The sequence below is a fragment of the Etheostoma cragini genome, chromosome 11 (genome assembly GCF_013103735.1).
Source record: "Etheostoma cragini isolate CJK2018 chromosome 11, CSU_Ecrag_1.0, whole genome shotgun sequence".
In the NCBI taxonomy this organism is placed as follows: Eukaryota; Metazoa; Chordata; class Actinopteri; order Perciformes; family Percidae; genus Etheostoma; species Etheostoma cragini.
The window spans coordinates 1,327,612-1,344,051 of record NC_048417.1 but is presented as its reverse complement, the minus strand read 5'-3'; the positions used below and the strand labels follow the sequence as shown (position 1 = coordinate 1,344,051).

Sequence of the window (16,440 nt, the reverse complement as noted above, 5' to 3'; positions counted from 1 at the left end):
GTACGTAAGATCTAGTCCGGGTTTAGTGAGTAGTATGTAAGATCTAGTCCGGGTTTAGTGAGTAGTATGTAAGATCTAAACCGGGTTTAGTGAGTAGTATGTAAGATCTAGACCAGGTTTAGTGAGTAGTATGTAAGATCTAGACCAGGTATCTCTATATTAATTATCGGACTTTCTCTGTATTAATTATCTGACTTTCTCTGCATTAATTATCTGACTTTCTCTGTATTAATTATCTGACTTTCTCTGTATTAATTATCTGACTTTCTCTGTATTAATTATCTGACTTTCTCTGTATTAATTATCTGACTTTCTCTGTATTAATTATCTGACTTTCTCTATATTAATTATCTGACTTTCTCTGTATTAATTATCTGACTTTCTCTATATTAATTATCTGACTTTCTCTGACTTTCTCTGTAAACTTGAGACTACCTTTCACACTAAATAGTCCATGTTAGTGCGATCCTTCGTGATCACCTCAGTGTCACTGCCTTTAACGACTCTATTTTTAGAGACGTTACTTTTCGTCTCTGACTCTTCTTCACACTATTTAAGCCGATATAGTGCTGCCATTCTTTAAAGTGCTACCCCTTGAGTCTGACTTTCTATAACCGTAGCAAGTTTGAAGAAGGACAATGAGATGAAGATGAGATGTTAGTACTGTCATGCACTTCAACTCTTTTTCCTCCCTACTTTCCACATGGTTTCCGGGACTCATGAACACACACACTGACACACACACACACACCACTACTCTCTGAAAAAGAGACTCGATAACGCTGTCAGAACGTGGAGAGCAAGCAGCATCCCAACCATGCTGGGAGCATTGGGTGCTAACGTGGTGCCTTCCTCCTGTATCTCCTGCTCCCAGGGCTCCACTCTGGGTTTAACTGGCTCCGATGTACTCCACCTGCTGAAGAACACCCCTGGGACTTGGCACTTGTTATCCAAAACTCGAGTTTCAGATAATTAAAGAGAGGTGGAAATGTCACATCTGAAGTTGAAGCCTCTTTTTTACAGCATTAATCCATGGTATCACACCCCAGTCTCATGGCAGTTTGGGAAATTGTCACGTTATGTAATCTGTTGATTTGTGTACAGATCTGGGTGGTGTCATTTCCTTTAGTCTGTGGCTCAACAGCTAAATTAGCTCTCCAAGCTAACGCTAGTCAAAGTGTTGCCATGTGAAAGCCATGAACATACACTTTAGATGGAGATGAGAGTTTATCTGCTCAGCGCTGTTAGATATTATAACATGATACACGGGACGCAGGAGTTTTACAGAGTTTGGGAAACTAATATTGTGATTGAGTCCATTGCAGTTTTAGAAAGATAATAACTGCAAAGCTCATCACGTGAAGACTTAGTCCACGCCATGCTTGCGTCCACCACTCAGACACAGACAGAGACACTGAGCTCGGTTCCTGAAGGTGTGACACTGCAGTTTTTACCAGTGCGCAACAAAATGAACACACAACAACAGGAAACAAACAAAATGACGGACATGACAGCTAAGAAGCAATCAGTTGGATTTGTCATAGAGAAGTTGATCTAGAGTTTTTTAGGTTATGGGAATTATTAATACGGGAGGATGCATTCATGTCTATATATTTGTATGTTTTGTGAAGTGTGTAAGTACGTTGTGTTAGTGTGTTGTGTATGTGCGAGCGTTCTGAGGGAGATGTCTGGGCAAAGATGTGCAAAAACAACAGAAAGGAATTATTTGGTTGATTAATAAACTTTTGCCACTAGTTAGTATTTCCAGCAGCAGGACGGTGTGTGTGTGTGTGTGTGTGTGTGTGTGTGTGTGTGTGTGTGTGTGTGTGTGGGGTTGAGTCTGAAGAAACTGCAGTGTGTGTGTGTGTGTGTGTTCATGGTCATGAAGGAACATTGGCATATTGTCTTCAATGTTTAGCCTTTTATCTTATGCAGCAGTTCCTCTGTGTGTTTATATTTGGGTTGTTTTCTGTATTGTTTGTTTTGTATTCATGTTTAATATCTTTGTTTATGCACCCATCACCATGGCAAACTCCACAGAAGCGTACTTATTGAGGCAATACAACCTTTACTGATTCAGATTCCATCATGCTAAACAGCCCTTCATACAGGGTATTTGGATGTGTGTAATTAATAATACGACAGCTTGAGACTCAGAACCTTGTCTTGGGACCTTTATCTGGACCCGTATGCAGACGATGACCCGGTTCCTGTCTGGGATGAGTAATGAATCCGTTGTTGCACCATCTGCACCAAACTGTTTTATCTCCCTGGGTTAGTAGAAGAAGATATCATTTCTCAATCTCTCTTGGGGATATTCAGATTGAGTTACACACACACACACACACACATAGACCTGAAATACACACAAGCACACACAGGACCCATAGACTTGCATTCTTTTTTTTCGAGAGAGCTCGGGAGTGATAGGGCGGCCGTATTCAGGTACTCCGAGCAGTTGAGGTTAGGGCAGTACATTGATATTATATTGATACTGATACCGCGGCTACTTATTAACATAATAATATGGGGATATGACACAAACGTTGTATTTCCTGGTTTTAAAGACTGCGTTACAGTAAATATGTAATTTCCTGAACTTACCAGACTGTTTTAGCTGTCTGAGTGGTGGACCGTTTTATTATTTGTCTTTACCCACTTCCACATAACTGGGGATTATTTATCAAAACTCATATTGTGTTGTTATTTTGTGAAAGCACCAATAGTCAACCTCACAACATCACCGCAAAATCGACATCAAGGTATTTGGTCTAAAATATTGTGATATTTGATTTTCTCTCTATTTTTGTGCATTGCTCAAGTGCACCTCAGCAGTCACCAGGAGGTGAACCGGCATCCCTTTGCCCCCCTGTGACCCCCCTGCGGCCCCCCTGCGGCCCCCCTGCGGCCCCCCAGTCTCCGTAAGGCGACCACTCTGCTGTCGCCACAAAATCTTGTTTGCAAAGATTACAATGTTCATGAAAAACACCTTGCAAGCCTATAAATACACCCCGAGGACACGTCCCACTCGTGCTTTCTCTTAATATTCAGTGTCCTGGATAACCGCTGAAGCACAGCCTTCCTCCTTGCTTTTATATGATAGAAATGTCAAGTGGTCCCAGCTCCACACTCAAAGCAAGGTGATATATTATCTCTCAAATTCAGCCGCTGGGATATTTATATGAATATTTCGCTCTGCCAATTCATCATGTAAATGTTGTTCCCGGCCGCCAAAGTGTTCAGTAAAATATTGAATTGAGGCACAGGATGCACTCCATTTCTTCAGCTTGACATTGTCAACAGACGAGTGCTAAAGTCAGTCTGGATTAATAGGTAGAATATCCATGTAAACTCCATAACCACTCTAAAACCATCTTGCAGGACCACTTAAGGTTGAATTTAAGCTTAGTTAGACCCAGGTGAGATTTTGGCAGGATGCATGAGATCCATTTTTATTTCCAACATCACTGAATGAGTAGTAAATAGGGGGAAATACATTGTATTGTATAGTATATACTCTATGTATAGAGTAACACGCTTATATACTTACAAAATATCACCTGTCAGTCCTTCTGTATTTCTATAAGTATTAGTCGAAGGCAACTGCATTACTACATGGTTAGGTTCAGGAAATTAAACTACTTAAAGTGTGGTAAAAGATCATGGCGTGGGTTAAAATCAGGGACATGTGTTGTGTTGCATCACTTCCAGGTACACATGTAACCCAGGACATTAAACATGTCTGTTTGTTCTGTAAAGTCAAAAAAATAAAGTAATAATAAGATTATTTTTTGGGGCTTTTCCCCTTTGTTTACGAGTGTAAAAGACCAACACGATGAAACCATTTATCCATGCTTGATTTATTTTGTCACACACAAGTTTTAATGTAATGTTTTATCTCCTGGGGTTTTTATTGTGTAGTTATATTGTGTAGTTATATTGCGTAGTTATATTGCGTAGCATGCTTAAGCCTTAAACATGCGTGTGAAAGTCCCTTTCTCTCACGGAGATCTTCCAAGTCAGAGTCATGTTTAAAGGTGGAGAACTGGCTTCTTGCATCATTAAAACATGAGCTGGTCAGATGCATTGTGATAAAGTAGATTAACAGTCTATATGTGTTTTGCCTAATTATTTAATGTATGTCTAATTAGATCATGTGTAAATAGACACAAAACCTTTTTTTTCTGCACTCTTGCCTAAACTCTAAGTTGTTTTCATTATCTCGTCCTCTTTCAGCTTTCAGTCACTCTGTTTTCTGATTTGTACTTGTCAGGAGACAGTGACCTTTAAATAAAAATCAACACGTTTAAAACGTACGTTTTTATAATTGATTATTAACTTCAGAATTGAGCATTGAATTGTTCTAGAGAGAGTCGCGATGCATCTAACACTCAATGTTCCCCCACCTTCACTACCCAGGTAGATCACGTTTTAAATCGCAACCGTTTCACAACGCACACCCGTCACTGGCATGAGGAAAATACGTTTTCCTTGAAAACGTAACTTAGAATATAGTTTAGTCGGATAGTATTTTTTTCTCATCATTTTGAAGCCCTTATAGTCTCATTGGACCAGAACGCCATTAGTCTGACAGTCTGTTATCCCAAAAACAAAGAGCCAGAGAAATATGTGCATAATAATAAGTGTGTAGCATAACTTCTGAGAAGTAATACGCCTTAGGGACAATGGGTTGTCCCATAGGGTTTTCGGTTCAAAAGACACTTTTGGACTTATTGGGGCTTCAAAATGATGGACCGTCAGATCATTTGGCGGTCCCCGCTCAATTATATGGTGGATAACTTTAAAGAGCAACTGTTATTTGGCTAAAATATGACCACATAATGTAAGGAATATAAAAAAAAAAGATCATTTGAACTATTTTTCAATCTGTATACGGAGATAAATCTTTCTCTGTGAATGGCACACTTACTGAAATGTGCTTCTGATTGGTTCTCAACCACGGAGAACCCTATCTGGCAGGAAGAGAACTGGAGCCTGGGAAACCAGCAGCGTTCATGCTCTCAGCCTGAAGGACCTACAGGACACCACGGGGGGACACGGTTGAGCTGCTGTCTCATGTTTCTGATATAGGTTGCTTCTGGTCACACAGGGAAGTTAGGCTTTCTTTTCCGAGTTTATTCTTTTTTGAGTGTGTCTGCCAGTTGTTTTGGCTGTTCACCTGTTCCTGGGACCTGTGCTAGCCAAAGCAGATGCAGATGCAGATGCATGTTCCTGCTGAATAGTATCGATCAGCTAACTAATCCTGTGATTAGACACAGTGTTTGACGGGCAGGATAGGCACAGTGGAGACTTCATTAGATGGACGGAGACTTCATTTCAGACCGAGTTTATGGGTAGCAGCTCTGTAACACAGTGCACTTTATGGCCCGTTTTCTCTGCAATTCATTTTCTGCAACTGTGTATCTTCTGAACAGCACCTGGCACAATGCGACAGGCAGCTGAGTGCATTTCACTAGAAGTAAAATCACATTTTCCTGTCCCAAAGATAGCGTCAGAATTAGCATGTGCACTTCAGTTCCCTGGAAGTCGGAGTGCTTTGACTCTCCTGACAGGTGAGAAGCTGAGATACAATATGTTCGCTATCTGTTAGATAGCGATTGCTTTACCACCAACAAGCCTTCCAGCAGAAGGCTGACAAACAGGAAGACCTCGACTTGGCATCTTTACAAACACTTTTGTCTGATGCATCATTTGCTTCAAGAGCTAACTGCCTTACCAGGTGTGGCCCAGATGTAAGAAGAGTAGGTTTCTCAGGTCACAGTTATTTTAGAGATTCTTACTAATTATCCTTTCATCATTAAGTTACCCGGGTATATTGACTGTATTGGTAGAAGAATCCATCAACCAATCAGAGCCTTGTAAGTGGGATTAAGAATCTGGATGGATAACTAGATACTACGTTCTACAGAACTAGATTTATGGCTGCAACCATAAATAATAAAAGAACAATGGTCATGAATACGGCGACAAGCATGAATGGGAGCAGCACAGGTGTACAGGACAGTCCACCTAGAGACGTGGACTGAGGGGCCCACAAAAAGGTGGTACAAGTTTGCTTAATTGTGGTCAAAACTGTATGATTTCAGTTATTAAATCCTCCTGACTGCTACAGAAGCCTCCGTCTAAAACTGAAAACAACAATCAATAGTGAATATGATCTATATGTCCCACCAGTTGGATTATATTTACTACCAATTGGTCAGTACAGTAAGAGTTCAAATAAATGAATGCCATGGCACATACAGCATGTTAGCCTTTGTTGCGTAATGAAGCGTTTGCAAGTTCGTTGTAAATGAATGTGGGAGCTGGGTGCTCAAAATTGGCTCCTCTAAATTGTACATGGAGATTTCTAATGGATCTCTTGAGTGGCCATTTGAATGGATTTTAAAATGGAAATGTAGCAGCGAACAACTCTTTATGGCACATTTACACAGCGGGGGCTGACAAGACTCAGTGAGTTCCAGCAGACGACAAAGTCCACCACCAGGAACGTAACGACCTGTCAGCTGTCTGTGAAAAATGATCTGCTGGAGAAACCACAACGGCAAAGAGAGTTCCCGACGTGTAACGAGGGTTGCTCTAGTCAATGAGGCCAAAAAAAAATATAGAAAACAAAGACAACACAACAAAATGATGTTAAATCTACACCGGAGGAAGATTCCTTCTCCTGCAAGCGATGCACAATGTCAATATGGAGAAACCATGGGGACTGTGGGGGGGGGGGGGGGGGGGGGGGGGGGGGGGGGGGGGGGGGGGGGGGGGGGGGGGGGGGGGGGGGAGAGTTGGCAAGCCTCCAGGATATTTATCTGTGAATCATCCTCCCAAAGAAAATAATGAAAAGCAAATAGATCCATAAACACACGGATGGTAGCTTGGGGCTCTGTATGCGAGCAAGATTTATTTAGGACACTGCTCTGTTGCTGCAAATGAGGCAGGGCTGCGTAATTAATGTCAGATAGAAGATAAAAAGCTTGAGATAGGTCCAAAAATGGGCCCGGTCTTAGGAGACTTGTTCTGCCCCGATTACACTGAGCAGCTTTCACCAAGTTCTACATTGGAACAGGGGCGACTCCACAAGCACCTGGGTTGGTTCCAGGGAGCAGGTCTAGTCTTTTACAAGGAAAACACTCAGTAAAGCAAGTAAAGGTCTGGTTTTTAACCCTAATCCTAAGTACCAGGTTTGAGAAGGCTTCAGGTTTTACTTTCCAAGTGAACACCAATTGTCAATGAATGGCCTTTTGGAAACAAAAGGAATATTTGTTCAATGTTAAGTCTGTTATTTGTTTTTTGATGTAACATTTTAAAAGGACAAACTTTTCCTTACTTACGTTGTAACAATACTTTATGGGAGTTTCCATATTGCAATACATTCATTAAATATGCATATCCAATTTAACAAAATCCATTATCTCTAGATACTCAATACTAGATTAAGTAAAGTCAGTATAATAAAAAAGTGCAAATAATAAAACAGATATCTGAACTGGATGATCTGGAATCCAGCACTCGGTTTGGGCTGAGTCCCTTTCAGTCTTGACTCTCCAGCAGTTCATCATCCATCATCTGCTCATCTTTATGTTCTGAATTTGGTCTTTTTATTGGAGACCAATGAGCAGAGGTCATCATGTTCAATAACAACCAACTGAGTGCTGTGATTGTAGAAGATAGAAGGAAAAGACACACTTCAAACCACTTCTGTTGAATACTATTATTCTGAAAGTGGGGACTTAAAATCAAAGAACAAAGGTTGACAGAATTCAGGTTTTATGAGAAGACATCCAGGACTTGTTTTTTAGATTCTGCAGCTGCTGCTCAGTTTTTATAATATGTGATACCATCAAACAATCAAGCAGCTCTGATTTGCATCAATATTTGCTGTGGTATTAACGGTCCTATGGATTATTGATGCTAATTTACAGTTAATTATCTGACTGACCCTCGTTAACTGCTCATTAACCGGTACTTGAGACTTCGTTCACCAGCAGAGATGGCAAAAGTACTCACTTCCTGTACTCAAGTAGAAGTAGAGATACTTATGGAAAATACTCTGGTAAAAGTAGATGATATAACTTTTTTACTCAAGTAAAAGTAACAAAGTACAGGCTTGGATATTTACTCAAAGTATAAAAGTAAAAGTAGCCGTGAGAATGACAACGCTCCCTGGACCAGACAGATGTTACTAAGACGCTGAGACACTACACGTGACATGGAGAAAAGGCTCTTTATTCTTTATACTTTATTCTTTATACTTTATTATTTATACTTTATTATTTATTATTTATTATTTATTATTTATTATTTATTATTTATTATTTATTATTTATTATTTATATGCCATTGGTTACATTTTAAATGGCTGGCTGCAAATAGGCCTAAAACATATCTAAAACATATATAAAACATAAATGAAACATGTGGCCTGTTTATTAAGACAGAGACGGGGACTCCAGGTTAATAAGATTCAGACTGAGCAGTAAGACATAAAATGACTTTTGACAGTTTTTTCCTAGTTCAGAGGAGTTTAAGGATACCAGGGACCAACAATGCAACATACAGCCTACTTTATTAATGCCCAAACGGGGAAGTTGTCCCCTCCGTGTCCCCTTGGACATATGCTCAGGCTCAGTCAACCCCTGCATGAAAGGCTTCATGTCTCAGTCTGGTGCGAGGACACTTCAGCATGTAGCTGTACTGGGGGAAGCCTCTTAAAACCCCAAAAGCCTTTGCTTACTAATGATATATCACCCCCCCCCCCGTTTTTTTCTTTCATGGGTGTTGATATTTTGTCTTAATTAACATGACTGATTAGTATTGACATGCTTTTTCCTCTTCTCGTGTAGGACACAGGGCCCATTGGGGGAGACAGGAACTGGAAGGGCATTGGCATCTCCCTGCTGGTCATCGTGGCCGTGTTGTCTCTCATTGGTCTGTCCATTGTTCTGCTGTCCAAAGGTGAGGACACTTAATCCATTAGAGTAGATCATCACTGGCACACAGGTTGTGGAAAATGAATGGAAACATGCTGATGCAGCTTTGTCTTGATGTGATATTCCCTTCTCCACCTGTAACTACGTCATGTTACTTTGTCCTTCTGTGTGTCTTGTGTTTATGAGCAGATCATGTGATAACATGTCTCTGCTTATGATTCAACCCTCTGATTTAACCCTCTGATTTGTAGCTGAATTTTAAGACTTGATTGTAATTCTGTTGACAGCTGATTAATGATGGATGCGTTAAACATGTTTTCTCTCATTCTGTAGATGATGGTGGTAAACCCTTTGGTTCACATTTGACCTTGGATGACCTCTTTCAAAGAAACTTCCAAATACATGATCCTGATGCAAAGTGGATCAGTGGTGAGTATGGGACCAAAGGTTATCACATTTGGTTTATTCAGCAAAATCCCAGCTTACATTATATCACACTACTTCTTTTATTTCTTTATTACTACAGTATCAGCCCATCCGCTGCATTAAAACTATGAACTCAAGAGCATCAAAAACGTTAAAACTTGGACATGTTGGTTAAGTTTGGACTCATCCCACAAACTGATGAAAACTAAGTCGTAAAAAAGCTTTGCTCTTAAAAAAACATTTTATTCTGTTATTACGATTTCACCTGTAACCTTATGTGTAGATAATTGTATCCTTAATTACATTGTGTTAAAACACAATCCTTGCCTGGACTACGGTCAGAGGATTTGTTTTGAGTGAATGAACACCCCCTTAATGCCCATCAGCAGAGTTACGAGGATGTGCTTGGGGTGGATGGTGGGTGTAGAAACCCTGACCAGCCCAGATACCAGAGACCAGGGTTCACGTCCTAATGTCTATGTGGGTAGGCTTAAACTCTATTAGCACAGGATTCATATTACCAGGGGAGCTCACGTGGGATTTAAAAATCACTCCCCATAGCTAACACTCATGGGATGAAGTTCACAGACAACCTCCGCAATTATTACACGATTAAAGGTCCTCAGGTAATACTAGTCCAGTGAGAATAGGGCTCTAGGGAACAAAACACATTGGTCAGAAAGATTAGGGTCTGGTTAACATGTTCAAAATTGTGTTGTGTCTCTGGAGACATTTTGTGTAATAAAATAAAGACCTCGATGTTTCTATATCCTTAACTTCAGCTAAGTGCTACCAGTACCACCACTACCAGTACCACTACTAACGGTAGCAATGGTTTGGCAGAAAACAAACATTAAACTTTGTAATAATGTCGCAATACAGTGATTTCCCCATTATTAACCCGCTAATTGAATAATTACTGTTTCCAAACAGTCCTATAAACGTAGTTTGAAAGGACACACGGTTGGATCTCGTGTTGACGTGTTTTATGAATCTGTACAAGTCTTGTGATCAGGTCCCCCAGGGGGTAGTTTGTAAGGTGCCGCAGGAGTATAGGATGAGGGGGTCCCTTCTCATGATCACCCAATCTCTGTTTGACCAAAGCTACAGCTGGGCCCAGGTTCTCTGCGGTGAGTTGGACTCGTTTCAGGCGAGGGTTGGCCTCCGCCAGGGATTCACTCTGTCACCAGTCCTATTTGAGATATTTACGGACAGGGTAGCAAGGCGTAGTTGTGGTGGGGACAGGTTGCAGTGTGGTGGTCTGGGAACTCATCAGCCTGTGAACTTCAGCACTCGCAGCCGAGTGGGAAGCGGCTGGGATGAGGATCAGCACCTCTGAATCTGAGGCCATGGTTCTCAGCAGTGAGGGGAACGATGGCAGGAGAATTGGACAGAGACGTGAGCCAGGAGGCAAACCTTGCGGTCTTCCGGTCAATTTTCCTTCCTACCCTCACCTATGGTCATGAAGGTTTGGTCATAAACGGAAAAACGGAGTCACTGCTCCTTGAGCAGAGCCAGTTGAGATGGTTTGAGCATCGGGTAAGGATTTTGCAATGGAATGAGGTTCCCCCGGTGAATGGTTGAACTCTGGGTGTTAGACTGCTGTTGGCTCCGTCACACTCAGACATTCACACAGTTTTCCACTTCTGAAAGCCTGATCTTACAATATATACTCCTCTCAAATGCTGTCTGTCTCACATGCACCAGATCAAACGTCCTTGTGTAACCTTAGATACGTTTTCTTCATGTTTTTGAAGGTTGACGACAGCAAAACATCTTCTTTGTTGGGAAGTCTTTCTCTCATTGAGAGTTGTCATCCTTGGCAATAAAAACTCTCAACGACTCCTTGAGAACAACACAAGAGAGTCACTGCCTTGCTGAAAAGTTGCTGTGATTCTGTCTTCATTGTAATGGGTTTGAGAATAGTTGTAGATTTTCATGACAGTCTGAATCAATTACATGTAAATTAATAGGTATTAGATAGGCAGCAGATAATAATCCAATCAATGAGCACAGCTGTCTTTATATAGGCCCATCTGGCAGATATGAAAAAAACGACAGCCGTGGTAGGCATACTATCCGTTACTCAATGTTGAACAAACCGAACAAACCGGCTGGTCCTTTCTCGGTGGCGTGCGGCAGCCGAGCAGAAGGTCCAGCACGTTACTGCATAGAAGGGGAGAGCTTTAATTAGCACAACAACAAACAGCTGAGACAATCACTTCACCTGACAACGCTCTCCTGCTCCATCCCCACACCTCTCTCCACTGCAGCTGACCGCAGACCACGGCCCACGCGTTGCAGGTGTGTCCACCTGTTAAATGCATGCGAATATGCAGCCCTCTAGCTTCAAATACACCTGTTGATGTAAACACCAGCATGTTGTGCATGCGTCAACACTTGGGCTTTCCATCGCTGCATTTCACACCATGAGAACTCACCAAAACCAGGTGCCTTTAGGCTGAAAGAAACTGCCTGCTGTGAATAGAAACACTGTGTATGACAGCTGGAAAACCAACACCTTGAGCTAAAAGAAGCTCAAATGCTCTGTAGGGCTGCAGAGTTGGGTCATTGTCTTTGTGGGTTTAACCCCTTTTACATGACATATAATCAGTTTCTCTTGTGTAAATATAGAAATGTTATGGTTGTAAACTAATTCAAATATTTAGTCATGACTAATTACATGATTATCCATAGTTACATTTTCATCTCTTCTAAATATGCTTGAAAATGAACATGTTTTAAATTTAATGCTCATGGGGTTGTTTGAGACTGGACCTCCTCCGGTGGGGACTCTGTTCACATCAACAGTACACGCAAATAACCTTGGAGCCGCCCGAGGCCCAAATCACAGGGAGCACGTGCATTAATTAAGAAATACTGCCGTTAAAAGGAATTTGTGTTGACTTGTTATTATCACGTTGATCTTCACAGCCCTAAAAAATATTGACTAATGCAGGAAACTCAATGTACTGAAGCCTTGCAAATGACTTAAACCTAAGTACATCAGACCAGAGTGTCACGTTTCCTTGTGTTGAGCTTCTCTGATCGCACTAAGCACCATTTCAGTGATGCAGCAATTGTAAAAGAAAGGAAGAAAACAAACAGAACAAGCTGCTATGAAGACAATTATAATGTGTAATGTGTGTAATAACAATAGAGTGAAAACACTGTAATTTCCCCTTGCGGGGATTAGTAAAGTAACATACACCTATTTAGTTATAAAAAATAATTCACCCGTGTAATAGCTTGATAATAAACCAGCTGCAAGACTGCAAATCTCTTGGCTTTAGTAAGTGAGTCAGTGTTATTGTTTCGTGTCTCTATGCTAATATTCCCATGCTACCGCTACACTGTGGGCGAAGGGTTTAAAGGTCTCGTAACAATTACAACAAAATATACATTTTTTCAAACATACACTCAATAAATAAAGACAAACAAAAACAAATGAAAGCAGAGACAAGGGGTGAAAATGTAATGACCAGCAAAAATACAAAAATACAGGTGCAAAGCTACATTACATGTTCAGCACACCATTAGCACCCTTAACTTGGCCCAGGGCTCCTCTCTAAGAGTCTGGCTGCCCCTTTGTGCCTCTGCTCCCTCATATATCGGTCTGTTGGGATCCCAAAGGTGCAACAAGTCAAACTTGCATTGCCCCAAAGCACAAAATAATCACACAGTATCTGCAGTGTGTTGACGGAGCCATTGTTCAGTACGATGACTCAGCAGTCCTCGGCCAGGTGCTGCGATTCTTGGGCTCCAGACCTCACTCTAGTCAGTTTATTGAACACAACTAACTGGAATTTTTCCACAGCGTGCCAAAGGCAGATAGTGATAAGAGCGAAAGACCGCCACTATCAGCTAATAATCACAGGAACACGCAGGGGCATCCATTTTAGAATGTCATTCATTACAAGCGCTCGGTGTATTATGGCTTTTTTTTCAGATTGATTTTAAAAATCATAATTTTTTAGTTCACTTGAAGCAGCATTAATCAGTATTGGTCGTGTTTCAATCAAAGGACTGTGAACGGTGTCCCACATGGTGATGGACCACAGAGAAGACCACCAGTTCCCTTCAGCTCCAGAGGGCCTTTTAGTCGATCTTGCATTACTGTTTTGGTCTGAAAATGTCAACTTTATCAACTTTTATTTGTAGTCTCAGCAGCAAATCCATGCTCAACAACACGGAAAACAACAAGAAAATTGTCTCCCTGTACACGGATCTACGGATTAAATAACGTCGACGTTTTCATCACGTAGGCGCTGACTCCAGTAGCTCTCCGGTTTTCCAGCTCTTTAACGTCGTCGGGTGCAGTCGTCCTCCCCTCCTCTCCCCTCCTTTCTCCTACTGTCTCCCATTTTGTCTCCTCTGTCGTGAGGAGACTTTCTTTGTCTTGTTCTTTCACCTCCTCGCCCCAGTCACCCTCAACAAATCCCTTCCTGAGACCACATGCACTGTGTGTTGTCCTGTGCATTAATGTCATTATCATTGGGTTTTGTGTTTTTGAATCCGAATCCGAATCAGAATCAGCTTTATTGACCAGGTATGAAGACACATATGAGGATTTTTTCTTTGGAGCATAGTTGCTCACAATGTGCTTACACACTCAACACAAACAACCAAACAATAAATACACACTATTATAGACACACTAGTATATACACACTAGTATAGACACACTAATATATACACACTAATATATACATACTCTAAACAGAAACAATGTAGAGAGATGAGTGCAATGAAGAGACCAATGAAAAATATTTAAATATGGAAAATAGTGCAAAGGATACTGGGATAAATAGTATTAAGTTATTATATTACAATATGAACAATATGAACATTATGAACAGTCCGAAATAGGAAATGGGGATGATGAATAAATAATGGATAATAAGTGAGAAATGAGAATGAGAATGATAAATAAATACTGAATATAAATTAATATGAAACAACATATGTATATATATATATATATAAATACTGAATTTTGTATTGTATTCTTCTTTCCTCCTTCTCATGCTGTCTCGGATGCTGGTAACTTTAATTTCCTCGCGGGATTCATCCCACAGGGATTACTAAATCTAAGTCTAACATTTCACCAACTGCCATAGACTGGCTTGTACTACACCGTAAAACTTGGCCATTTTCTGCACACCACAATGTAGTTTAAAGAGTTTAAAAAAAAATGCAGGGCTAGAGAAATGTGATTAATCATTTGGGTAACAGCATCACCTGTGGCATGACGGGGGATTTCCTTCCATTCTTGGTCTTATAAAACAGTGGCAAGTCGCTGATGGCTGGGATCCTTTTAATCACTGCTGAGATTGCATGTCATTCTCATTCTCCGAGGCTTTGTAGATGGAACTGGTGTCAACTCAGGAGGACACTGGCCTCATTTTCCAATTACTTTTGCTGTAAAGTTTTATATAACCATTGATTTGATACATGCACTGCATATGAAATATGCAGACTGTGGTTTGTTTCACTGTGGCGGATTCTAAATGACAAGAGCCCTGTTGAGGATTTGCGTTGCCTGTTGAACACCAGTGATCCATCTGTCTTTCTTCTTTATTTTTCCTGTCATTAGACCCTGACGAGTTTTGAGTGTTTGCTAGTCTATAGCCCTCTTGTCTTAGATTGATTCCTCAGAGCTTATTCATTGACATTTACATGAGACGGGGAACATGAAATGATTTAGACTTGTCAAATAAATTAATGGAATTTAGGCCCCTCAGGACGTTGCGGTGTTGGTTTTGGGATTAGACTGGAGGAACTGCAGGCCCTCCTGTCATTGTTTCCACTGTTGAAAGTTGAAGTGTAATCTCATTGAGCCCAGTTGTTTAAAACAGATCCTCCTAGATGAGTCTTTATTGTTGTTTTCTCTTCTTCTCAAACACTCAGCCGCAGGGCTTAAAGGGAAAAAACTATCCTGAGCTTGTTGTTTGGATTGAATTTTTGATCTTAATTTGGCCAAGTTATCATCAAAAAAGTGATTTTGTCCATTAGTTGAAATTAGTTGCTTCATGTACATTTATTAAAAACTTTGCTTTTCATTTAGCTGGACGTCTGAACTCCGGGACAACGGCCAATGAACAATCAATGTGTATCAACGTGCACACACGTGTTGTTTTTATCCCAAACACGGTCGGGAAGCGCAGGCGAAGTCGCGGTGGTAGCCGTCGCTGGCGGTAACCAACTCGTCTCCCGTCTCCATCCTTTTCCTCTTGTCCTCTATTCATGCCCAGCGCCACTTGTTTTTTGTCTCGGTCTTTGTCTTAATCAAAGTTTGTCATGACCACAGTTGTGAGTGAGCCAGACTTTTTGTGTTGTTTCATAGCAGCTCCATGAGGCACAACGGCGCACTAGTTGCTAACATGCTAACATGCTAACATGCTAACATGCTCACAATACATTACATGACATTTAGCTGACGCTTTTATCCAAAGCAACTTACATTTGCTACATCTATACAGAGTGTGGTGGCAATCTGTCCACAAATAATACCACTGGGGGAAATCTGAAGCCCTTTCCAACTCTTGCTGGTGCAAATAACGAAGTCCGCCGTCCTCGTACGGTTAATCCTTTATTGGACAATAATTTAGGAAAAAGCACATCCAAAAAGACAGACTAGAAGGATTAAAAGCCGCGAACGACGAGATCTAAAAACATTACGCTCACACAGCTGAGGTTGAAAAACTGTGTGGCTTTGCGGATCCAGATTCCCCTCCCCCCCTCACCTGTGAGTCCCTTTCTAATTTCCAATTAGCACCCACACACAGGTGAGGTAACACACAAACCATTCATCCAGACACTACACACAACAAACATATATTTCCAAATGGGCCATTACACAGTATCTACAGGCCACACGCCTCTGGAGCAACCATGGGTTGAGGGTCCTGCTCAGGGACACATTGGCTGATGTATCGCTGCAGGAATTGAACCCTGACTTCCCACACCAGGCATGTGTCACAGCCACTGCACCACCACCACCACCACCACCATCATCACCATCACCATCACCACCACCATCACCACCACCACCACCACCACCACC

At 41.2% G+C, this 16,440-nt stretch overlaps 1 protein-coding gene across 1 annotated transcript in view; it reads left to right on the top strand.

The window, feature by feature from the left end:
* LOC117952549 (inactive dipeptidyl peptidase 10-like) overlaps positions 1–16,440 on the top strand; it is a 103,670-nt gene that overhangs the window by 48,082 nt on the left and 39,148 nt on the right. The window contains exons 2-3 of the mRNA XM_034884929.1: positions 8,862–8,973; positions 9,282–9,377. Of these exons, the coding sequence (XP_034740820.1) occupies positions 8,862–8,973; positions 9,282–9,377 (208 nt within the window). The remainder of the gene's footprint in view (positions 1–8,861; positions 8,974–9,281; positions 9,378–16,440) is intronic.